The 25,682-nt window shown below is 39.8% G+C and overlaps 1 protein-coding gene across 22 annotated transcripts in view; it reads left to right on the forward strand.

Annotated features, from left to right (window-relative positions):
* Positions 1–25,682, forward strand: part of EXOC4 (exocyst complex component 4) — a 761,664-nt gene that overhangs the window by 69,012 nt on the left and 666,970 nt on the right. For all 22 annotated transcript variants that reach the window (XM_036247077.1, XM_036247080.1, XM_036247079.1 and 19 more), the window contains exon 6: positions 19,594–19,837. In XM_036247077.1, the coding sequence (XP_036102970.1) occupies positions 19,594–19,837 (244 nt within the window). The remainder of the gene's footprint in view (positions 1–19,593; positions 19,838–25,682) is intronic.

Below are 25,682 nucleotides of genomic sequence, written 5' to 3' on the forward strand. Positions count from 1 at the left end.
GTTCCTAAAGTATCTTTTATTTGCTCTTATGAAATATCTTTGTTGATTTCTGTGATGCATTCTTGAGTACAATGAGGGATATATACAAGGCAGGGAAACCAGAATTAATAGTTCAAATATTTCTAAGTGTAAAAATGAAGTAAGGCCAGAGTTTATTTTTTAATTATTTAAAATATATTTATTATGTTTGTATTATAAAATATGAATGTTACATTATTCCTATATCAGAGATCAGTATAACCACCACCATGTATTTCCCACTAGATTCATACATCTTAATATTTTTCCATAGTCACTTCAGATTCTCTTTTTAAAAAAAATAAAACATTACAGGTACAGTTGAAGCTCTTCTGATTGTGTGAATTCTTCCTCAATTCCTTTCTTCTCTCTTTTACCCTCAGAGGTAACTTCCATTTTGAAATTATTCTTTATCTTTTTCCTGTATGCCTTCATACTTTTCCTATGTGTATGAATATGTATGTGTACTATGTTGTGCTTTTGTAAATATAGAAACAATATAGTTTATATATGAATGTGTACATATTGATATGTGAACACTGTATGTTATATGTTGATGCAATGAATAACCTTGTGCATATGTATTTCATATTGTTGGGGGTGAGTCATTAGGGTAAATATCTAGATGAGCGATAACTCAATGAAAAGGTAAGTCTGTATGTGGTGGTGGTTCCTTTGGCATTGCCGAATTCTCTGGAAGAGGTCTAGCAGTTTGCATTTCCATCGTCAATGTATGTGTGGTTGTTTTTCTCATGGCTCTGCCATAGAATGTGTTCCCATATTTTTTATTTTTGCCAATTTGATAGGTAAAAAGTGGTATGATAGTCTTGTTTAATTTGCATTTCTCTGATTATGAGTCAATTTGAACAGTTTCTCTTATAAAGTCCTTTTTTATACATCTTTTGTTCATTGTTATTATCTTTTATCCTCTTCTTCCTATTTTATCTTTAAATCTATTAATAAATAAATGGATTTCCTAACATTGAAACTATTTTTCATTTCTAGAAGAAACCCTCTTGATTGGTGTATTTTCTCAATGTGGTGTTGAATTTTGTTGCTAATATTTTATTTAGGGTTTTTTAGATGTTCATAAGTGAGAATGGCCTGTACTATCATCCTTATCAGATTTTGGTTTCAATGTAATAACTTGCTTCCTAAAAGGAATTAGGAAGTTTGTCTTCATTTTCGATTCTCGAGAACAATTTGTAGAGCATTGGGGCTGCCTGGTGTTCGGAGCTTCGGGAATTGCCCGTGAAACCATTTGGGTCTGGTAGTTTTTTATACTTTTCTGTTTTATTTATTTATATTTTTAATCCTCACCTGAACATATTTTTCCATTTTCATTTTTTCAGACAGAGTGGGAGGGGGAGAGAGAGAGAGAGAGAGAGTGAGAAAGAGAAACATCGATGTGAGAGGAAGACAGCCATTGGTTGCCTCCCGCAGGACCCTGACCAGGGCCAGGGCCCAAACTGCAACTGAGGCACGTGCCCTTGACTGATCAAACCCGGGGCTCTTCTGTCTGCGGCCGACACTCTAACCGCTGCGCCACACAGGCCAGGGCACGTTTTATTTCTTAATAATTTTTTCTAATTCTTACATGTACATTTTTCTCTTTAAGCATTCTGTTTCTAGTGGGATCAATTTTAATCTGGCCTGGTGAGTTTGGCTCAGTGGTTAGAGTGTTGGCCCTTGGACCATTGAGTCCCGGGTTCGATTCTGGTCAAGGGCATGTACCTGGGTTGTGGTTTGTCCCCAGCCCTGGTCGTAGTCATGTGGGAGGCAGCCAGTCCATGTGTCTCTCTCACATGGATGTTTCTCTCTGTCTGTCTGTCTGTCTCTCTCTCCCCCTCCCTGTCTCCCTCCCTCCCATTCTGTTTGACAATAAATGGGAAAATATCCTTGGGTGAGATTTAAAAAAAATTGGTAGTTTTAATTTTTTTTCCAATTTTTTTTTGGTAGTTTTAATTTTTCAATTTTATATATAGAGGTTTGTTAAATAATTTCTTATGGTTTTGAAATTTTCTTTTTGTCATTTTTAATTTATTTGTGCTATCTTCCTTTTTTTCTGAATCCAAGTTGCTAGCAGTGTGTCTGTGGTGTTAGTTTATTCCCTTCAAGAAATTACCAGGATCTTGATTTATTGATTATTAGGTCTGTTGTTTTTCTTTTCTGTACCTCTTTATTATCTGCTTTTATCTTTATTATATCCTTTTGTTTTTTTTCCCCCTGAGCTAGCAATTGAAATCATGTTTAATTCTTTCATTTTTACTGATAAAAGTGTTTAATGATATGAATTTTTCTCTCATCAACACTTTATTTTTTATTTTATTTATTTCATTAATTAATTTATTTTTGTTACAGATAATTCTCCTTTTTCCCTCATTGACATCCTCTTCCTCATCCCCCCCCCCCAGCATTGCTGTCTATGTCCATTGGTTATGTATATATTATCATCAACACTTTAAATGTATTCCATAGATAATAATATGTAGTGTTTTCATTATCATTTAAAAATTGTTTTATTTCAGTCTGCATTTGGATGAGAAGCCAGGTGTTTTTAAAACAAGAATTTTAAATGTAAAGGTGAAAGGGTCATTTGTGTTTGTTCTGTTTTTCTTAATACTTTCTAGTTTCATTGCCTTGAATTAGAGAGCGTTGTTTGTTATACTTCTATTTTATGGAACCTACTGACACTTTCTTGTAACTTAATATATGATCAATTTTTGTGAATGTCCCATGGGTGCTTTAGAAAAAGGTTCATTCTCTATTATCAGGTGTAGAGTTTGATGTATAGCCATAGATCTACTTTATTTAATTATATTGTTTAGGTCTTCTGTCTTTTATTCGTTTGTGAGCTATTAAAGTTTTTTTGTTATTAATGTGTTTTTCTCTGTGTCTCTGCATCGCCTGTAGGTATCCCCACCCCCTAAATTTGGTTGCTGTTTTATTTGGTATATAATCATAAGTGTTATAGCTGTATTGTGAATTATGGCTTTTGGTATTAAATGCCCTTCTTTGTCATGGTTAATGCATTTTGACTGGCATACCTTTGCTCATTCTATATTTCTAGTCATTGTAAATTTGTTTTAGATATGTGTATAGCATATAGTTGTACCTTGCTTTGTGAGTCAAATTGAAAATCCTTTTAATAGGTGAGTCTAATCCATTGATGTACATATATTGATATGACTGATATATTTGTCTCAACTCTATCATAGTAGTTATAAATGTGTATTATGTTGTATTTGCTGTGTTTCTGAAATATTAATTATTTGTTATTTATGCAGAATTTTTTGTTGCTTAGGAAGAATTTTTTTCTACCTAGTGGTTGTCTTTTAATGTATTTAAAAACCTTTGAAAAATGGTTTTAGCCCCTTTTTTCTTTAACCTTTTATTCCCAAATTTCTTTTCATTGGTATCCTTTCATTCCCATCTATTTTTTTGATAGCAAACAACACACTTACTCTGTTTTTTTCTTCCTCTCCCTTCTGTTAGTTTTTGGTTGCATTTTTGTTGTTGTTGTTAATCCTCACCTAAGGATATTTTTCCAGTGTTTTTTTTAGATAGAGATAGAGTGGGGAAGGGAGGGAGGGAGTGGGGGGGGGAGAGAGAGAGAAAGAGAGAGAGGGAGAGGGAGAGAGGGAGGGAGGGAGAGAGGGAGGGAGAGAGAGAAACAGAAACAGAAACATCGCTGTGAAAAAGACACATTGGTTGCCTTTTGCATGACCCTGACCACTGGGGTCTGGGATCGAACCTGCATCCCAGGTACATGCCCTCTACTGGGAATCAGACTCAAGACCCTTCAGTCTGCAGGGTGTCATTCTAAACCGGCCAGGGCTAGTTGCATTATTCTTACTTTTTCACAACATGCGACTTTTGTACAGTTGTCTTTTGTCCACACCCTACTTTTGTTTTTGTCTTAAATCTACCTTTACATATTTTAAATGCTCATTTGTCCTTTTGCTGAATTTTTCTCAGTTGTCTCTTTGTTGGATGAAGTCCATCATCCAGAAGATTCCTCCAGAAGGGCTTATGGCTGTCCAATTCCTTCTGTTGAAAAGACTCTTTTTTTTACCCCATTAGCCCTCGTACTTAAAGGACCTCTTGAGTGGGTATAAATTCCTTGAAATTCCAAGAAATAAATTCATTGGTTTACACTTTTCGTTATTAAATTTTTTTGGTAAAATACTGTTGTTATTGTTTTTCTTCATGTGTTTTATGAAAATTCTGATGCTAATCTGATTTCTTTGCCCTTGTAAGTTATTTGATCCTGTAGGCCTTGAGGTCTTTTAAACTTAGGAATTGAATAGTTTTAGTAGGAAATATCTTGGAGTTTCCTTTTGTAGATTAAAAATGTTTTGGCAACTTTTTTCGATTTATAATTTTAAGTACTAGTTCTATTCTGTTACTTATTTTTTATCTAAATGTTACCTTTTTCCTTGTCTGTTTTCCATTTCTACTACTTTCTCTTTGGTCTCCCCCCCATATTCTTTTTTATTCTCTATTTTGGTTCTCTGAATTTCCTCAGTACCCCTTATAAAATATTTATTTGAATATCCTCCTGTAGGTATTTTATAATTTATTCTTCATTTATGATATAATGTTATCTTTTATAACTTTCCTGAGTTTAGTCAATTTTCTTCTCATACTTTATTTATCTATGTTTGTTCTTAGCCTTTGGGTTTTTAAAAAAATTATCTTTATTGTTGAAAGTATTACAGATGTTCCCCCTTTCCCCCCCATTGACCCCTTCCACTCTGCTCCCTAAGGTGGCTTTTCCTATCCCCAAATTCTTATTTGAGTATACTAATTTCCTCTGGAGTGTTGCCATTTAGTTTTTGCTTCATGGGTGTTTTATTACAGGGACTTTCCTATGTTGATTTGTGTTGTATTTCTTGATTTTTTTCAATATGCCTCTACATGAATCTCTTCATTTTTTTCCTGTTTATTTTTATGGTATCAGGGTTTCATAGAAATTCTAGCTCATTGGCTCCCTCTTCTGTCAGTATAGCACAGTCCAGATACTTGAGTGGATTTTTTGGTTTTGATGGTGGGAGAAGGTTTCACGAAAGTTTGATGCTCTTGTCCTGTAAGATCCTGTTTTCCTTTATGTTTCTTTTCTCCCTTTACCGTCGATAACCCAAGGACATTTTTCTCTTTTTATCTTATTTTTTCCCCAGAAACTGTGTGTTTCAAGCACTGCTTCTTCAGATTGTGTCTGCTTTTAAGTTCCTTTTCTATAGTCCATGCTGTGATATGCTTGGATACTTTTTAGTATTTTGAAACTTGAGGTGGACTTTGTCTTTCTACTGATATTCTTGTCTCTTCATCACAGTTTTTCACAGTCTACCTTTGCCTGCAACAAAGCTTTGTGGCTGGGCAGGGTGGGACAGGAGCTTGAGAGATCGCTAGCTGGGATTAGGTGATTCTTTCCTTATTTTTATTTACGGTCGTTTTGAACTTGGGGAAATTTTTGTCTTCAAGTTAATCTGAGGGCATGCTTTTTATGACTGTTGTTCTTTTTGTCATTCTGTGTTGTTTTTGGAAGAAATACTGAGAAATGGGAACCTGTGCAGTGATCATTGTCTTCAGCAACCCGACAGTATCTACAGCTAGATGTTTTAAAATTACATTTTTAAATTTTAGGGTTTGTTTTTGTTTTTCTATGTGACATCACATTTAATGTACACAATTCTGTAGGTAATGTTATCTCCACTTTACAGATGAAGAAATCGAGATCCAGCAAGGTTTAAGGACACGAGAGAGCACGCAGCTAGGAAGTGATAGAGATAATAATCAAATCTAACCCGACGACGCTGAGCTCTTGTTCTTTCTGCTGCATCATGATGTCCTCCTGGGCAATTGCACTTCCAAACATGCATGAATAAACGCCTAAAGTCTAATACATTTTATGAGTATTAATATAAACTGTCAATTTATTCCCTTTTCCTTGTCTGTTCTGTTATCCTGTTTCCCTCTCACATTTTTAGTAGCTTCTTTTTATTAGCTGCTTGTCTGACCTTCAAAGGTGCATCCTCCTTGCTCTACATGGGGTGATGTACATTAAGCTTTGTCTCAAGGGAAACTAATTCAACAGATAGTTTGTTTTGTTTGTTTGTTTGTTTTTATCCTAATAGAACCTTCCGCTCTACCTTCCCCGAGGCAAACACACCATCATTCAACCCTTAGCCCACTTTTCCTCATGGAAGGACCAGCGCACTTTCACTGTGCTTTCCAAGTTCATGCAATGTGGGGTTCCTCTCCTCCTCAGAATGGAAACCACGCTGTGCCCAGGCTGTAGAACTGCCCACTCATGCTAAGTAGCAGCTGGCAGTGGCTTTCCACAGCAGCCTTTCAGGAGTAGGGTATTAACTGTCTGTAGTTTTCTTTAAAGTAATTTAATCTGCACCCTATTGTTGAAGTACCCTAATCAGGAATACACACCCCAAGGATAGTTAACATTTGAAAACCCCTAATCAAGATTCTACACTCCATCCCTGGCCAGTTTGGCTCAGGTTTGGGTCAGGTACATACCTGGACTGCAGGTTTGATCCCTGGTCTGGTCTAGGTCCTGTGGGAGGCAACCAATGGATGTGTCTCTCTCACATCCATGTTTCTCTCTCTACCTCTTCTTTTCGCCTGCTCCCTCTCTCCCTCTATCTTTCTCTCTCTCCTCCCTCCTCTCCACTCTATCTAAACATCAATGAAAAAATATCCTCAGATGAGGATTAAAAAAAAAGATTCTGTCCTCCAGAGGCAACCAGGGCATCAGATCTTGCTCTCTGAGTCTGCACCAGTGGGTGCATTAATTAGAATAAAAGATGTTAGAAATAATTTTTCATGGTGAAACAAACAGTACTTAAGATACGTAGGGGACCAAGTGCCTCCACTGGGACATGACTGGAGGATAAGGACTGGCAGGGCCAGCTACCTACCAGTCTAGGGCTAGAGCTTGGCTTGGTCCTGTGCTTACAGCCCTGGGAGGATATTGTCACCTAGCCAGTGAGCACAGGTCTCTAGAACCCTAGTGGGCCAAACCCCGCCTGCTTTGCCTGCTTCTCTGCCCAGAGCTCATTGGGCACACGCTCTGGCTGCAAGCATCATTTGCATTTCTTGTCTACAGAGATATGACTCTCAATTTTGAGCCAGATTATTTTTTAAAATTTCTTAATTTATATTTTATATATAATAGTGAGTTTTATAAGTAGATTGGATTTCTAAAGTATGAATTTGTAGTGACATTTTGATCAGAAGCACAATTATTTTTGTAAGTGGTAACTTTCTTTTTTTTTTATCTTCACCTGAGGATATTTTTCCATTTTTTGTACAGATAGAGTGGGAGGGAGAGAGAGAGAGAAACATCGACATGAAGGGACACATCGAGTGGCTGCCACCCGCACGACCAACCAGGGCCGGGACAAACTGCAACTGAAATACGTGCCCTTAGCGGGAACCGAACCTGGGTCTCTCTGGACCGCAGGCCGACGCTCTAACCGCTGAACCAAACTGGCCAGGGCAAGTGGTAACTTTCTTATTTTCTGCCTGAGAATATTGTCAGGGTTCTGAGGCCAGGTTCCCATCCGCGAGGGCAGCCTGGTGGGTATGTCATCCTGATTCTTTAGTGGTCTAATTAGGCTTCGTCGTTTTTTGAAGGCTCCTTTTTATATTGAATTCTGTTCAATAATGGCAGACAGTTCCCTTACATAGTGATAATGCTCTTGAATACATGTAAATTAAGTTATGTAGACCAAAAACATATATGTTGTATAATGTAGGTACTGTGTGTAATGTAAGGAATGACACATGCCAGGAATTCTATAGTAAACATTGCTGTTATCTCTTACACCATAATTAACATGTATAAATATACACGATACATGAATATAGCATATTCAATAAAAAGTTAGTGTTTCACCAGAGCCCTTACCTCCTGCAATGTGGTGGCATATGTGTGTAGTTACGGCATGTGTTCCCAGTCTTCCTTCCAAGTGTACCATGATGACAAAGCACCGCGCCCCGGTCTACATTGCTTCTCTACTCACTGGGACACAGAAGTCGTTTTCTTTTATAAAATATGTAGCTGCATAAATGGATCATTCACCTTGTTTATACATTTTTTAAAATTAATTAGTTAATTTATTTTTGTTACAGATGTTTCTCCTTATTCCTCCACTGACACCCTCCTCCCCCTCCCTCTCCACCCTGTCCCCAGCTTTGTTGTCCGTGTCCATTGTTCATGCACACATGCATATAAGTTCTGTGGTTTATCTCTCCCCAACCCCCTCTTCTGGGGCTTATCAGTCTGTACCCCACTTCCATGTCTCTGGGACTACCCCGTTTCTCATATTGTTATGTTCATTATATTCCACAAATAAGTGAGATCATGTGATATTTGTCTTTTCCTGCTTGGCTTGTTTCGCTTAAGATAATACTCTCCAGGTCTCTCCATGTCGTCTCAAAGGATAAGAGATCTTTCTTTCTTACAGCTGCATAGTACTCCATTGTGTATAGGTACCACAGCTTTTTTATCCAGTTGTCTACTGATGGACACTTGGGCTGTTTCCAGATCTTAGCTATTGTAAATAGTGCTGCTATGAACATGGGGGTATATATATATTCTTTCTGATGGGTGTTTCAGGCTTCTTAGGGTATATTCCTAGAAATGGGATCACTGGGTCAAATGTCAGTTCAATTTTTAAGTTTTTGAGGTAACACCGTATTGTTTTCCATAGTGGCTGCAGGAGTCTGCATTCCCACCAGCAGTGTACTAGAGTGCCCTTTTCTCCACACCCTCGCCAACACTTGTTGTTTGATGATATGTTGATGGCAGCCATTCTGACAGGTGTGATGTGATACCTCATAGTTGTTTTAATTTGCATCTCTCTGATGATTAGTGATGTTGAGCATTTCTTCATATGTTTGTTGGCAATTTGTATGTCCTGTTTGTATATTTGGAGAGGTGTCTATTTAGTTCCTCTGCTCATTTTTTAATTGGGTTCTTTGTCTTTCTTTTGTTGAGATGTATGAGCACTCTATATATATTGGAAATTAACCCCTTATCTGATGTATCATTGGCAATTATGCTTTCCCATAGAGTGGGTTGCCTTTCCATTTTGTTGGTTGTTTCTTTTGCTGTGCAGAAGCTTTTGAGTTTGATGTAGTCCCATGTGTTCCTTTTCTCCTTTGTTTCTGTTGCCTTAGGTGATGTATCAGTGAAAATTCTGCTGTGTATGATGTCTGAAATTTTGTTGCCTACATTTTGTTCTAGGATTTTTATGGATTCATGAGTCACATGTAAATCTTTTATCCATTTTGGGTTTATTCTTGTGTATGGTGTAAGTTGGTGGTCTAGTTTAATTTTTTTTGCATGTAGCTGTCCAATTTTCCCAACACCATTTATTAAAGAGGCTGTCTTTACTCCATTCTATGCTCTTGCCACCTTTGTCAAATGTTAATTGAGCATATTGTCTTGGGTCCATTTCTGGGTTCTCTGTTCTGTTCCATTGATCTCTCTGCCTGTTCTTGTGCCAGTACCAGGCTGTTTTGATAACAGTGGCTTTGTGGTGTAACATGAAATCTGGTAATATGATCCCCCCAACTTTGTTGTTTTTTTTCAAGATTGCTGTGGCTATTTGGGGTCTTTTTTGGTTCCGTATGAACTTTTGAAGTATTTGTTCTAGTTCTGTGAAGAATGTCATTGGTGTTTGGATGGGGATTGCATTGAATCTATAGATTGCTTTGGGTAGTATGGACATTTTAATGATGTTAATTCTTCCAATCCATGAACAAGGTATGTGCTTCCACTTTTTTAGATCTTCCTCTGTTTCTTTTTTTAATGTCCTATAGTTTTCTGCAAATAGGACCTTTACTTCTTTGGTTAAGTTTATTCCTAGGTATCTTAATTTTTTTGCTGCGATGGTAAATGGGATTTGTTTTTTAGTTTCTCTTTCTGCCAAATTCATTTATTAAGTCTAGTAAATTTTTGATGGAGTCTTTGGGGTTTTCTTTTTTTTTTTTTTTTAATCTTCACCCAAGGACATTTTTTTCCATTTTTTGTTCAGATAGAGTGGGAGGGAGAGAGAGGAAGAGAGAGAGAGAGAGAGAGAGAGAAACATCGATGCGAAAGGGACACATCAAGTGGCTGCCACCCACACAACCAACCAGGGCCGGGGACAGACTGCAACCAAGGTATGCGCCCTTAGTGGGAACTGAACCCAGGTCTCTCTGGACTGCAGACCAACGTTCTAACCACTGAGCCAAACCGTCCAGGGCTCTTTGGGGTTTTCTACGTATAGTATCATGTCATCTGTGAATAATGACAGTTTCACTTCCTCCTTTCCAATTTGGATCCCTTTTATTTTTTCTGCCTGCCTGCTTGCTGTGGCTAAGATTTCCAGTACTATGTTCAATAAGAATGGACAAAGTGAGCATCCCTGTTTTCCTGTTCTTAAGGGAAATGATTTTAGTTTTTGCCCATTCAGTATGATGTTTGCTGTAGGTCTTTCATATATGGCCTTTATTATGTCGAGATATGATCCCTCTATTCCCAGATTGCTGAGCGTTTTCATCAGAAAAGGGTGGTGGATTTTGTCGAATGCTTTCTCAGCATCTATTGATATGATCATTTGGTTTTTATCAGAAAAGGGTGGTGGATTTTGTCGAATGCTTTCTCAGCATCTATTGATATGATCATTTGGTTTTTATCTTTCATTTTGTTTATGTGGTATATCACATTTATTGATTTGCAAATATTGTACCAGCCTTGCATCCCTGGGATGAGTCCCACTTGGTCATGGTGAATAATTTTTTTGATGTATTGCTGGATTCGATTTGCTAGTATTTTGTTCAGGATTTTGACATCTATGTTCATCAGGGATATTGGTCTGTAGTTTTCTTTCTTTGTAGTGTCTTTTTCTGGTTTTGGAATTAGAATTATGCTGGCCTCATAAAACGAGTTTGGAAGTCTTCCTTCTTCTTGAATTTTTTTGAAGTAGTTTGAGGAAAATGAGTATTAGTTCTTCTTTGAATGTTTGGTAAAATGCCCTCGTGAAGCCGTCCGGGCCTGGGCTTTTGTTTGCTGGGAGAGTCTTGATTACATTTCAGTTTCTTTTGTTGTTATTGGTCTGTTCAAGTTTTCTAATTCTTCCCGGTTCAGTTTTGGGAGACTATGTGTTTCTCAAAATTCGTCCATTTCGCTTAGATTGTCAAATATCTTGCTGTATAATTGTTCATAATATTTGTTAACAATCCTTGGTATTTCTGTGGTGTCAGTTATTATTTCTCCTCTTCCATTTCTGATTTTGTATTTGGATTCTTTCTGTTTCTTGGTGAATCTAGCTGAGGGTCCATCAATCATGTTTATCTTTGTTTCATTGATACTTTGAATTGTTTTTTTGGTCTCCATGTCATTGATTTCTGCTCTGATCTTTACTATTTCCTTTCTTCTACTTGTCCTGGGGTTTTCTTTTTGTTTGCTTTCTAGTTCTTTAAGTTGTGACGTTAGATAGTGTATTAGAAATTTTTCTTGTTTCTTGAGGTAGGCCTGTAGTGCTATGAACTTCCCTCTCAGAACTGCTTTCACTGCATTTCATAGATTTTGTGTTGTTGTGTGTTCATTTTCATTGGTTTTCAGGAAGGTTTTAATTTCTTTATTGATCTCCATGGTAACCCATTCATTGTTCAATAACATGCTATTTAGTCTCCATGTTTTCAAATGTCTTTGCATAATCTTATTGCAGTTGATTTCTAGTTTCGTGCCATTGTGATCTGAGAAGATGCTTGATATGATTTCAATCTTCTTGAACTTATAGAGACTTAGTTTGTGCCCTAACATGTGGTCTGTCTTTGAGAATGTCGCATGTGCGCTTGAGAAGAATGTGAATTCTGCAGTTTTGGGGTGTAATTCTCTGTAGATATCTATTAAACCCATTTGATCTAGCATTTCATTTAGAGTCTGCGTTTCTTTGTTAATTTTTTGTCTAGAAGATATATCCAGTGATGTGAGCGGGGTGTTGAAGTCCCCTGCTATGATTGTATTACTGTTGATTTCTCCTTTGAATTCCTCCAAAAGATTTTTAATATATTTTGGCGCTCCTATATTGGGTGCATCTATGTTTACCAAGCTTATATCTTCCTGTTGGATAGATCCTTTCAATATTATGTAGTGGCCTTCTTTGTCTCTAGTTATGGCCTTCATTTTGAAATCTACTTTATCAGATATGAGTATTGCTACCCCAGCTTTTTTTTTTGCTTTCTGTTTGCTTGAAAGATTTTTTTCCCATTCCTTTACTTTCAACCTATGTGAGTCTTTTGTTGTGAGGTGGGTCTCTTGTAAACAACATATATGTGAGTCATGCTTTCTTATCCAGTCAGCTACTCTGTGTCCTTTTATCGGAGCATTGAAACCATTTACATTTAAGGTGATAATTGATATGTACTTATTATTGCCATTTTTGTTTAGTGTGGTTCTATTCTTCTTCCTGTTTCTTCTTCTAATTAACAGCAGTCCTTTTAGCATATCTTGCAGTGCTGGTTTGGTGTTAATATATTCCCTTAGCCTTTTTTTGTCTGGGAAGCTCTTTATTTGACCTTCTATTTTGAATGATAGCCTTCTTGGATAGAGTAGTCTTGGATTCAGATCCTTGTTTTTCATGACCTTGATTACTTCATGCCACTCCCTTCCGACCTGTAGTGTTTCTGTGGAGAAGTCAGCTGAGAGCCTCATTGGGTTTCCTTTGTAGGTAACCTGTTGCTTATCTCTTGCTGCCTTTAGGATTCTCTCTTTGTCTTTAATTTTTGGCATTTTAATTACTGTGTGTCTTGGTGTGGGCCTGTTTGGGTTCTTCTTACTTGGGGCTCTCTGTTCTTCTTGAACTTGAATGCCTTTTTCCTTCACCAAGTTAGGGAAGTTTTCTGTCACTATTTCTTCAAATATATTCTCTAACCCTCTCCCATTTTCTTCCTCTTCGGGGACTCCTATGATGCGAATGTTACTATGTTTCCAGTTGTCCTATAGTTCTCTTAAGCTATCTTCCTGTTTTAATTGTTTTTTCTTTTTGGTTTTCTGATTGGTTGATTTTTTTCTACCCTGTCTTCTAATTCACTAATCTGGTCCTTAGCTTCTTCTACTCTGCTGGTTAGTCCTTCCAATATGTTCTTTATTTTTCCTATGTCATTCTTCATTTCCACTAGGTTGATTTTCAGTGTTTCTATATCTTTACTCATGGTGCTAATGTCCTTCCTTACTCATGCTGTTGAGCTTCCTCAGGATGTTGGCTCTGAACTCTACCTCTGATAATTTGCTTAACTGCATTTTATTTATCTCATCTTCGATAGAGTTCTCTTGTTCTTTCATTTGGGATTTGTTTTTTTGTTTCACCATTTTGGCTATCTCAGTGGGTTTTGGAGCCTGCCAAATTTTCCCTGTGGGTGTTGGTGTTCTGCTGTTTGTGGCTCCCTCTCCTGGATTTGGATGAGCCTGGGCGGGCCCACGTTAAACACCACTGTCAAGTGTTACTTTTCTGGGTAGATTTGCAAGCCCAGGAAAGGTTCAGTTATCCTCTAGGTTTTTCCTGGTGGCTAGTAGTCTCAGTTACTCAGTGCCTTGGATTGTAGCCCTGGTGTTCTGCATAGGAGGATTTCCAGAGGGTGGGATAGATGCTGAGGTTGTTACTCAGCATCTGGATTTCCAGATGGTGGGGTTGTTACTGAGCCTCAATTTGTATTTCTTTGCCTCACCTGGGAAAGGCTGACTCTCTGTGAGGGGCGGCTGCTGCTTTTCCCCACAGCTTTGGGAAGGAGCACACTGGCCACTGTCCTTTGTGGCCACAACTCAGCAAAAACTCTGCATGCCCTCCAAATCCCGGGTGTCCCCCCAGTGTTCCCGCCCAGTCTTCCCTCCCTCTGCCTTAGCCCCCAGGTGAGTGGCTGTGGCTATTTTAGCGCTCTGTCCTCGCTCTCTGGACTGTGGAGCCGGCTTGGTCTTTATTCCCCAAGGGCACTGCTCACAGGTAAGACTGCTTCTGTCCATGGGCTCCCAGCCCGCCACCCTCTCGTGCCTCCACAGATCCTATCAGTGTCCCTGGTTATATGGTCCTGTCCTGCTGCTTTAATGTGGCTTTTTTCCGAGGATTTGTCTTTATTTTAGTTGTAATTTCCTTTTGTTCCTGGGAGATTCGCTGTGTAGCTTCCATTCACTCCTCCTCCATTTTCACATCCTCTAAGCCTATCTTGTGCACAGCTGGGTTCCACAGGCCTGTCTGCTGTCCCTCATCTTGCAGGTCTTGTGGGTAACTGGATCACAGTCCCTTTGGGGACCCGGCTCTGTGCCTATGTTTTGGGCTGCTGGGTCGCACAGTCTTCTCTGGTGCTTCTGCACCAGACAGATCCCGCCAGTAACTAGATGGCACAGTCCCTACTGGGTGGCATAGGTTTCTCTGGTGACCCTGCACCCTGCAGGCCCCTGGGCGGGCAGCTGGATAGCACCAGTCCCTCTGGGGCTCCGGCTTCCCACTGCTCTTGTGAGCCGCTGGACCGCAGAGGCCTCTGTGGAGCCCCAGGTCCCACTGCTGGTGGCTGGGGAGTGCTGCCGCCCTGTGGGGCTCAACTCCTGCTGATCTTTTGCTGTAGTTTTTGGGGGTGGGTCTGAGCTGCTGGTCTATGCTTCTGTTGCCTGGGGATGGATGTCTGCTCCCTAGCCTCTGTTGCTGGGGGTATATTTGGACTCTGATCGGGCTGCTACTGTGGGGGTTGGTGCTGGGCTCCCAGCTGTCCATGGCTTCCGAGACTGGCATCTTGGGAGCTCCACTACTGTGCACCGGTCTGTGTTGACACAGAGTGTCCACTGGTCTGATGGTGCCCGGTGCGCTGGTGGCTCAGGTTGCTGGGCCCTAGCTGCTCCCACTTCCTCCCAGGGAAGACCTGGGATCTTCCAAAATGGTGGGGCCTCCCCGCGGCGCAGGGTGAAGCACCCTGAAAAGCTGCTTACTGTGGTGGCCGCTGCTCTGTCCACAGCACAGGAACCTTCTGCTCCGCGTCTCTGCATTGCAGGAGTTTGGTCGTCCATCGTCACATCCAGTCACACTCTCTCCCACACTAGTTCCTGTACATTTTTTAAATGTACTGTCTATAATGTAGCTATATGTAATCAGCTATAGGCCTAGTAATCAGAGATGTATAGATTTAAACTAGTTATTGGGATCATGGACTGTAGATATCATCTAGTTAAATATTTCTTGAGTCCCAAAGTGTCTTAGTTAAACCTCTTTCAGAATTTCATGCTTAACGTCACCCACTGACATGATTTACACCCTCTTAGATATAGATGTATAGGTATATATGCATGTCTGTTTGTCTGTCTAATAAACAACTGGGGCCAATAGGATTTTAGTAGAAATAATAGGTTAAAGGACATGAAGGTCTTTTAATATTTAGCACTGTTCTATGAGTGAAAGTGTTCAAAACCAGGTTCAAGAAATCCTCACTTAAGATACTCAGAGCAAAAACACCGAAGATAAGAAATGAGAAAAGGGAGTTAAGTATTTCTAATTTTTAGAGTGTTCTAAAACCCACACATTGAGTACATATTACAACAATGTCGATATAAGGGGATGGTTTGGGGCTTAGTAGTTTGGAAATATGTACATTTTGTTCTAATTGTGGGGTGAGGCCTTACTAAATTTCCCTTAAATTATTTTTGTACAAGGCTTTTTCCATAAAGCACCAATAACTCCATCTGACCTCACAGGACTTTTGTGATTAGTAGACCAGTCTTCATGGGTAATTATATTATCCTTTTAAATTGCCTTTTATTTTATTATTATTATTTTATTTCTCACCTGAGGATACTTTTCCATTGCTTTTCAAATAAAGTGGGAAGGAGGAAGGGAGAGAGAGAGAGAGAGAGAGAGAGAAACATCGACGTGAGAGAGACACATCGATTGGTTGTCTCCCCCATGACTATAACCAGGGCCAGGGACCGAACCGCATCCGAGGTACGTGCCCTTGACCGAAATTGAACCTTTGACTCTTTGGTCGCTGGGACAAAGCTCTAACTGCTGAGCCAAACCAGCCAAGGCTTAAATTGCTTTTTAATTTTCAGCTGATGTAAGTGAAATAGGTAATATGAATTAATTAATATTGGATCTGTTCCGTGTTTATGCTCTAGGAGATTTCAGGAGACAAACATAAATATGGTTCTAAACAAATGTGCCATTTAGGGCTGAGGCCTTTTATTATGTATACCTTGCTTATTTGTTATTTTTAATAGGTTCTCTGTCATATTAGTGTGGCATATAAGGAGCTCTGTGCCCCATTATCTGGGGGCTTATTGATTTATTTTTTTTCCTTTTCTTTTTTTAATCCTCACCAGAGGACATTTTTCCATTTTTTGTTCAGGTAGAGTGGGAGGGAGAGAGAGGAACAGAGAGAGAGAGAGAAACATCGATATGAAAGGGACACATCGAGTGGTTGCCACCCGCACGACCGACCAGGGCCGGGGACAAACTGCAACCGAAGTACGTGCCCTTAGCGGGAACCGAACCCGGGTCTCTCAGGACCGCAGGCCGACGCTCTAACCGCTGAGCCAAACCGGCCAGGGCTATTTTTTTTCTTTTTCTTTTTCCTCACCCGAGGACACTTTTTTGCATTTTTATTTTCAGATAGAGCGGGAGGAAGAGAGAAAGAGAAACATCGATGTGAGAGACACATTAAGTGGCTGCCACTCACACAACCCCAACTGGGGCCGGAGGCAAACTGCAACCAAGGCACGTGCCCTTAGCGGGAACCGAACCCGGGAATCTCTGGTCCAAGGGCTGACACTCTAACCCCTGAGCCAAACTGGCCAGGGCTGGGGTCTTATTGATATAAACTGCATTTATCTCATCACCAGTCACTCTTGCAGCAGGTGGTTGTGATTTTCAGGTGGCCTTTTGCATGGTCCTCTTTGTGACTTTATGCCCTCTTTTGTGAAGATCATTTTGTCCCAGCTAAATTTCTATAACTTTTTTTTTTTAATCCTCACCTGAGGACATTTTTCAATATTTTGTTCAGATAGAGTAGGAGGGAGGGAGGGAGGGAGGGAGAGAGAGAGAGAGAGAGAGAGAGAGAGAGAGAGAAACATCGACGTGAAAGGGACACATTGAGTGGTTGTCACCCACACGACCAACCAGGGCTGGGGACAAACTGCAACCGAGGTACGTGCCCTTAGTGGGAACCGAACCCGGATCTCTCTGGACCACAGGCTGACGTTCTATCCACCGAGCCAAACCAAACAGAGCCTATCACTTTTTTTTTCCTGCCTGAAGTTCTGCTTATCTTTTCCCCCTCTAACAGCTTGAATTTAGATGGCCCCTTGGCTGCTAAGTCCTTCTCTCTTCTTGCCTTTGGGGTTGGTTTTACAGGATGGAGTAATTCTGTGGCCTGAGGTGTCTAGTTCTGTATGTATAAACCAAAACCAGCAACTACAGTGTGTATTCTTGAAATGTCACATTTGGAAATATCAATGACTTTTTTGATTTGCCTTCAGAGTTGGCATGTGGTCTTTAGAGACTTAATGCTTCTTGGTTCTACTTCCAGTTTACTAGTATTACAATTTTAATTTAAGTATCATATAATCAGATGCCATCTATGCTGTGAGGAGAACCATGTGAATTTAGTTGTTATTTAGATTCTTTTCTCTCCTCATGGGTTTCAGGGGCCTAGTGAATCTAAGGAAGACAACAGTATCACAGATAAATATGCAGAGGACTTTCTTGAGATTAAGCTTGTTTAAGTAATTATAGCATTAAATAGCTTTGGTTCATATTTAAGTGCATTTTGTGAGTTGGAAACAAAAACAGGACTGAGGAGAAGAGCCTACATGTGGTCTAGAGTGGAGGTTTTAGAAAAGGTGAGCAGTGGTTCCAGGGACCTGCTACATGTGCTGGGATACTTTCGTTCAGGGAACTGAAGAAACAGATGTCAGTGCGTTCTAGTGGCGCCGAGCACCCCAGACCGGCCTTGTTGTACGGCGGAGCTCGAATCTGCTGAAGAAGAACGTACACTTTCTTTCAGAATATCACATATTGTAAAAATGTTCCAGTTGTTGCCTATGTCCATTGGTTATGCAAACATGCATGTAAGTTCTGTGGTTTCTCCACCCCCGCACCCCCTCTTCTGAGGTTTGTCAGTCTGTACCCTAATGGACATAGACAACAAAGCCGGGCATGGGGCGTGGGGGATGGAGAGGAGAGTGTCAATGGGGGGAAAAGGAGAAACATCTGTAACAAAACCAAGTTAATAAAAATAATTTGAAAAAAATGTTCCAGTTTTTTTGAGGAGTGGAGGAGAGGGAAGGATGGGGAAAACGTTAACTGATAGGGTCCGTATCTAAGCCTGTACTCACTCTTGCGTTGTCTGCCTTAACCCAGCCACTTGTGAAATGAGAGAATTGTTTTTAGGCCAGAAGTTTTCAGCCTGTGCTGCTTTTGCCTGTAGTGCCGGCCCTGAAGTCATGGGAGGAATTTTGTGTGTGTGTGCATTCATTTGACAGAAAGGCCTGTGGATCTCAGTAGGTAACGGAAGTCTCAGACTCCAGTCCCACCCTCTCCCCAAGTTCTCACCGGGTTGAGGACACTGTGCTAGACTGTTTCTTCCATTCCCAAACCAGGCGGCTTGGATGAACGCTGCAGCCTGAAGGTCTACAGGGACTTGTGACATACACAGTAGTTCTCGGAAAACTTCTATGTATTAGCAAGACTAGTCTTTAGTAGATACTAGTGTTATGGTAGACACATGTTTAAAGAAAAACAGTGTTTTTTGTATTTGTGAAATACAAATTACTGTTTCCCCCAACGTTTTGTCTCACTTGTATGTATTGTTTTTCCTTTATTTTCTTCATCTCTTTTGTCATTGGTTATAATTTTATCTTATTGACCTCTTCTACATGTATTTATAAATGTCTTTATATCAAGCTACTTGTCTCTTCTAACTAATAAATAGGAATTTAAGACTACGGTCTGAATCTTAGAATTCTCATGCCAAGTATGGCATTTGATAAACAGTGAATGCTTAATAAATGGCATGAACTGACCGACGCATTCTGGAAGTGGTAGTCTGTGGACACTTCCCATGGAGATTTGCTGCCTTATTTTTAATTGTTTCTATCTCTCATTACTAACCCATGGGTACGGTTTGGAGATTGTACTATTATTTTGTGTTTCTTAGATAGTTATTATGTAAATATAATTGAAAAATCTCTGAATATGTATTTTAAGATTTGTAAATGGATTTCTAGAGAGAGAGAAAGGGTGAGGGAGAGAGAGAGAGAAGCATCTATGTGAGAGCAAGACACCAATTGGCTGCCTCCTGCACACCCCCTGCTGGGGATCAAGCCCAAAACTCAGGCATATGCCCTGACTGGGAAGTGAACTGGCAACCTTTCAGTGCGTGGGACGATGCCCAACCAACGAAGCCACACTGGCCGGGCTTCTCTTATTTCTTTAAGGGAGTAATCAAAGCAGAGATCCCATTTGTTAGGCCCATTCTGGTTTTGAATTTTGTAATGGAATCTGTATCTGTTTGTTTGTTTGTTTACAGTGAGGGAGATAAACCTACAGGACATCAAGGAGGATTTGGAACTGGATCCAGAGGAGAACAGCACCCTTTTCATGGGCATCCTCATCAAGGGGCTGGCCAAACTGAAGAAGATCCCAGAGACAGTTAAGGCCATCCAAGAACGCCTGGAGCAGGAGCTGCAGCAGATTGTGAAGAGGTCCACAACCCAGGTGGCGGACAGCAGCTATCAGAGAGGAGAGAACCTCACGGTGGAGAACCAACCAAGGTAGATGGGGGTGCAGTTTGTGCTTTTGATAGCTGTTGTACCTTTTCTAGGGTGGGAGGTAAGTACAGTGATACCTTGGTTCTCGAACATAATTCGTTCCAGGAGGACGGTCGAGAACCGAATTGTTCGAGAACCGAAGCAATGAAACCCAATAGGAAAGCGTGACTCCACAAAGCGTGACTCTCTCTCTGCACTCACACTGATGACGCAAGCAAGACGCGCTGGGCCGAATGAACGCCATTCGGCTCAACTCGGCTCATCTCGGAAGTTCGAGTTCCAAATATTTGTTCGGATTCCGAGACAAAAGTTTCTCGAATCTCCATTTGGTCGAAAACCGAGGCGTTCGAGAACCGAGGTATCACTGTAATGATCTTTTTTGATGTTATTTCTTGGACTTGGGATACTGTAGTCCATATAAACTCGAATTGGTAAAAACAGCTTGCATAGGTATAATTCATCTGGTTTTTGACGTAGTTGCAAAGTTTCAAGGCATTTTGTACGCAATGAAGGAGTGAAGCAATTACTGGATATTTACCAAATGCTAAGCAGATTCAAGGCAATTTGTGTATAGTGTCTTACTAAGTTTCACTGCAATGTTACGAGCTACTTACTAGCCACAATTACACCTAGGGAAATGGGGCTCAGAGATTAAGGAATCAAGTCGAGGTCACAGAACAGGTGGTTGATCTTGGAGTTGAATGCAAGTCCACGGTCCTTGTTCCATGTTTTCTCCTTTAATATGTGGTGGTATTTGTCAATAGGCAAATCAGCCTCAGGAATTACTGTATCTATTTAAAACAACTAATAGGATTTTGATTTCATAATGCTTGTTTCATAGGGGAAAACTGAAGTTTACTTCGATCCATACTCTGTCTTGACTATTACACACTGTAAGCCCATTTCTGCCAAACCAGAATTTAGGACACAATACACTAATGTCACCTGATGGTGGGATAAGATGTTTGAAATGGATTCTTTCCTAGAAAATCCAAGGTTCACTCTACACAGGTCTCTCCTCCTCCTCTGCTCCACCCCCCCCCCCCCCCCCAGCTCTCCACGTGCACCAGGTGTGGACAGGGCAGGAGTTGGGCAGGGAATGACCACAGTTTCATCCGAAGGCAGAGGGCAGAGTAGAGCGTCTTCTCAGCTCTGCAGTGTGAGTCTCCTGGGAAGGCGTCAGTCTTGTTGACATGTTGTTCAGGACAGTCTGCTTTGGGTTAGGGCTTTAAATGATTTTTTTAAAGAAAATAAATTTAAGGAGAAATAATAATAATAGCTTACTCAGTATAGAATTACCTAGACTTTAATTTTGGGGGGGCAAAAAGTAATGTATTCTATTTTCATTTTTATATTCTCTTAAGTATCTAAATAACATTAATTTTAATTATACTTTCAAACGTGAATTCCCTTGTAAGCTTCATTTAAGAGTCCGGTTGTTGAAGAGAGCGCCCTTCTGCCTCCCCACAGGGTATCTCACAGCCCGTGGAGTGGATTTTGGGGTTGAGTGCACTGACTTTGAATGCCAGCTCTGTAATCCGAGGAAATTATTTCCTGTTTTGTGGGGTTGCTGGCATTAGATGAGGGTGTGTGGTTAGAGCTTAGTAGGGTAGCGCCAGGAGCTACTATTACATGCATGCGTGTATATGATACACGTTTGTTTGTTCTTGTTTCTTTCCTCAATCTCTGTATTCTTTGATCACTCAGTGTGATCTAGAGAAGCTGGGGAATGGTTCTCAATTGAACTTTTCTTCTTTCTTTGCCTGGTGCCTGGGTTTCCTCAAAGACCTTTCGCCTCCTTACTAATAAACACTCCAGAATTCCAGTTTGCTATTTGTCCTGTTGCTGCAAGTCTCTAGATGAATACGCTGAACTTTCCTAGGGAAATAACATGACTGTAGTATATATTGGAAATAAAACTAAAGGGCACGGATCACTAACTTTTCTGCAGATCTCATTACAGTGCCCTTAAAAGCAATGTGTCTTTCAAAGAGTTTTGACCTCTTCCTCTTCTATTCCCTAAGCCCCTTACTGAATTCACGAGTGGAAATTGCAAAATGGAAGTGGAAATTCAGCATACTGACCCTGGAAATAATAAATGTTTCTCTGTGAGGAATGAGTCAGTCAGAGGATTTTTTTCTTCTCTAAGTTTTGTTTTTTGCCAATATTTTAAAGGCTTTTGGAGGCAGGATAGATTGGACACTAGCAACTGAACAAACAAACTATCTATAACATGACTTCATTTTATAAAATGTACAAATCTGAAATCTTGGGCCCATACTCTTTCAGATAAAATAGTACAGAGAAAGCAAATAATTGGGTGAACCACTTAAAAAATGTGTTCTGTTAAATTTACTGGGGTGATGACATTGGTTAATAAAATTATATAGGTTTCAAGCGTTTAGTTCTATAACACATCATCTGTATTTTGCACTGTGTTTACCACCCAAAGTCACATCTCCTTCCTTTGCCAGACATGTGACCCTTTACCCTTTACTCCCCACTCCCTTTCCCTGTAATAGTGAACCACATTTTGAAGATCAAAGATTGAATTCTTGGGCTGGGTTTCCAAATGACTGATAATTTTTAGCTCGTCCATGGTGGCTGTGTGCTATCAAAAGCTTTATAACTTCTTAAGAATTAATTACCTTGGAAACATTGAAAAGTGATGATTTGGCCCTGACCAGTTTGGCTCAGTGGTTAGAGTGTTGGCCCTCTGAGCGAAGGGTCGAGGGTTCAATTCCCCATCAAGATCATCTACCTCAGTTGTAAGTTTGATCTCCAGTCCTGGTGGGGGTCATGCTGGAAGCAACCAATCAATGTGTCTCTCTCACATGGATGTTTCCCTCCCTCCCTCCCTCCCTCCCTCCCTCCCTCCCACTCTATCTAAAAATCAATGGAAAAATATCCTCTGGTGAGGATTAATAACAACATAAGTGATGATTTGCATTGTTGCTTCTAGAAGTTTAGAGTCTGAGAAAAGATTATCCCTTGAAACTTGCATGGTGCTTTGTGCTCATTGAACTTTACTGGGAGGGGTTAGTGGCCTTTATTATAGGGAGAAGTAAAGTCACAATGCTTTGCATAATTTTTTAGCACAAGGAATCTTATGCTAAAGGTATACTAATCTGTTTTTCTTATAGAAAATTGAAGCAGAGCCCTGATTCCCCCTCCTTTAACCTGCATATTCTCCCTCCACCTCCCCTCCCCAGTGGGAAAACCTGTTCCAAATCATTAGCATAGAAACGCTACTCTGAGGCAAGATACCATTTCTGTAACTGGTTCTGAAAATTTCACTGTTCAATATCATCTTATTAAATACATTCTGGTTATGATGCATTGCAGGCGTGTTTTCATTTGTCTTTATGTAAAGAGAGTTAATGTTGTGTGCTATTTTGCTAGAAAAGTAGAAGGAATCAATCTAGAATTCTGTCTTGTTTTCAATTCCTACAGAGCCAGTATACTTTCAGTTTTAAAAAAATCACTTCTGCAATCCACTTATTATTTTATTCTCAAGTCCCAAGATATCTAAACTAAAATTTCCAAAATATCTGTTGTCTGTTTGTAGGAGAAATATTTTGTCATTTGTAATTATCTAGTGTCTATAAACCTCTGCTTACTGTTACAGGAAAACATTCAATTACTAGTGTTGCCACCTTGATAAACTTTCGGGGAACATGTGCTTTGCTACCCATCATGTACTCAGAAAGGCAGGCAGTGTCTTCAGTCCCAGATCTTCAGCTCCTGCTGCCTACTTATTGATTCCATCCCTAAATTTAGCTCATAAGCATTTTCCTATCATTTTTGTTTCAAAGAAGCTGGAAGAAGTTCTCTAATATTTAACAAGTAAGAAAAGCATGAAGAAAAGACAGAAGGAATATCTCCTCGAAGGTGCAATATCTTGTCAAGAATACGAAAGAGAAAAGATTGTGGGAAAAGAATGATTGGCAAGTGTAAGGCAACTATGCCATGTATTTGAAAATGGTCCTGTTTAAACGTCAAGACAAAATTGATTGCAGGGGTAGGTGCTGGAGGCTGGCTCCACTTTGGTGAAACTGTTGGTCTTGAAGGAAGGGTTCAATGCCAGAGAGATCCTTTTCCTTTTCGGGAGGAAACCATTTTGCAATGTTTCTTGGTCTCTCTTATGAATGAAAGAAGATTAATGATCTCTCTTTTGAATGAGAGAAAATTAAGTGTCTTACAAAAAAGCAGAGAATGTTGCACGTTCTTTGCTCACTGTCATATTGAAGAAAGGTTTATGGAAAACATAGGAAAGACATACTTCAATGCTAAAACGAATTGTGTTTGGATAGTAAGGTTGTATGTTTTATTTTCCACTCTATTTTGCAGCTGTTAAATTGTGGAAAATAAATTCATTCTTTAAAAAACTACAAGTTATTTTAACCAGAAGAAATCATTAAAAATGAAAATTCGCCCTTTCTAGTGAGGCTTCATTGTTTGGAGCTTTGTCTCGTGCACCGAAAGGTTGCAGGTTCGATTCTCAGCACGTACCTAAGTTGTGGGTTTGGTTCCAGTCAGGGTGCTTATGAGAGGCAACCAGTCAGTGTTTCTGTCTCCCATCCATGTTTCTCTCTCCCTTCCCCTCTCTAAAATCATTAAATATATGCTCAGATGAGGATTAAAAAAAAAAGAAAGAAAATGCCTGTACGGGTATCATTATGGAAAAATGTAATACCTGTTTGCAGACCAAATGGATCATGTCCATTAGGTTACTTTTTATGGTTGTGTGTGTGTGTGTGTGTGTGTGTGTGTGATTATTTTCTGACTGCTCCTACAATGGAAGTTTCAAGAGAAGAAAAAAACTAGTTTGCCTTGTTCAGCCCTGTATCTCCAGAATCTAGCCCACCTCACTCATAATAAATATGTATTGAATGAAAGAATGAATTTCACATATATTCGATATTTATCTGCCATGGACCAAACTTTGGATCAAACATAAGTCACTGCCCTTCTTGCGTTTAAAGTCTAGAAGGGAAGAAGGCACTACTGAAAGACACCTGAGGTCAGTGTATTATTACAGATTGTGTGAAGTGCTCTAGAGGAACAGCAGAGTCTGCCCTGAGAGCATGCAGCTGCGGGGGCCTCAGCTGATCTGGGGAGCTGCTTTTTTCTTTTTAAAAACATAATAAACTAAGACAGCTTTTACTGATGTTTTATAGTAGTTGTAGTTATTGAGCTTCATTTATTTGATAGCACCTACCAGTGAACTGGCCATTTTTCTGCTATGGCTGTCTTTTCATTGATTTGCAGGAACTCTTTATATATTAAGACAATTAGTTCTAAGGTATTTAGATTGCAGTTTTCCCCCAGTTTCTTTTTTGCCTTTATTATGTCTGACATTAGACATTTGTTTTTATTTTTATGAGGCTATGTTTATCAGTATTTTCTTTTAAAGCTTTTGGGTTTTATGTCAAACTTAGGACTTCTCACTCTTAGATTATGAATAAAAATTTCCCAAACTTTTAATACATTCTTTTCTTTTTTTTTTTTTTTTAATTCTCCACCCGAGGATACTTTTCCATTTATCTTCAGATAGAGTGGGAGGGAAGGAGAGAGGAAGAGAGAGAGAGACAGACAGACAGACAGACACACAGACATTGATATGAAAGAGACACATCACCTGCTGCCTCCTACACAACCCCAACCAAGGCCATGGACGGACTGCAACCAAGATATATGCCCTTGGTCGGATTTGAACCCAAGACATCTTTGGTCCTCGGGCCGATGCTCTAACTGCTGAGCCAAACCGGTCAGGGCACTTCTAGTACATTCTTAATATTTATATTTTTAATACATTTGAATCTAAAGGAATGGCTACACTACTCTT

The sequence above is a fragment of the Molossus molossus genome, unplaced genomic scaffold (genome assembly GCF_014108415.1).
Source record: "Molossus molossus isolate mMolMol1 unplaced genomic scaffold, mMolMol1.p scaffold_m16_p_7, whole genome shotgun sequence".
NCBI lineage: Eukaryota > Metazoa > Chordata > Mammalia > Chiroptera > Molossidae > Molossus > Molossus molossus.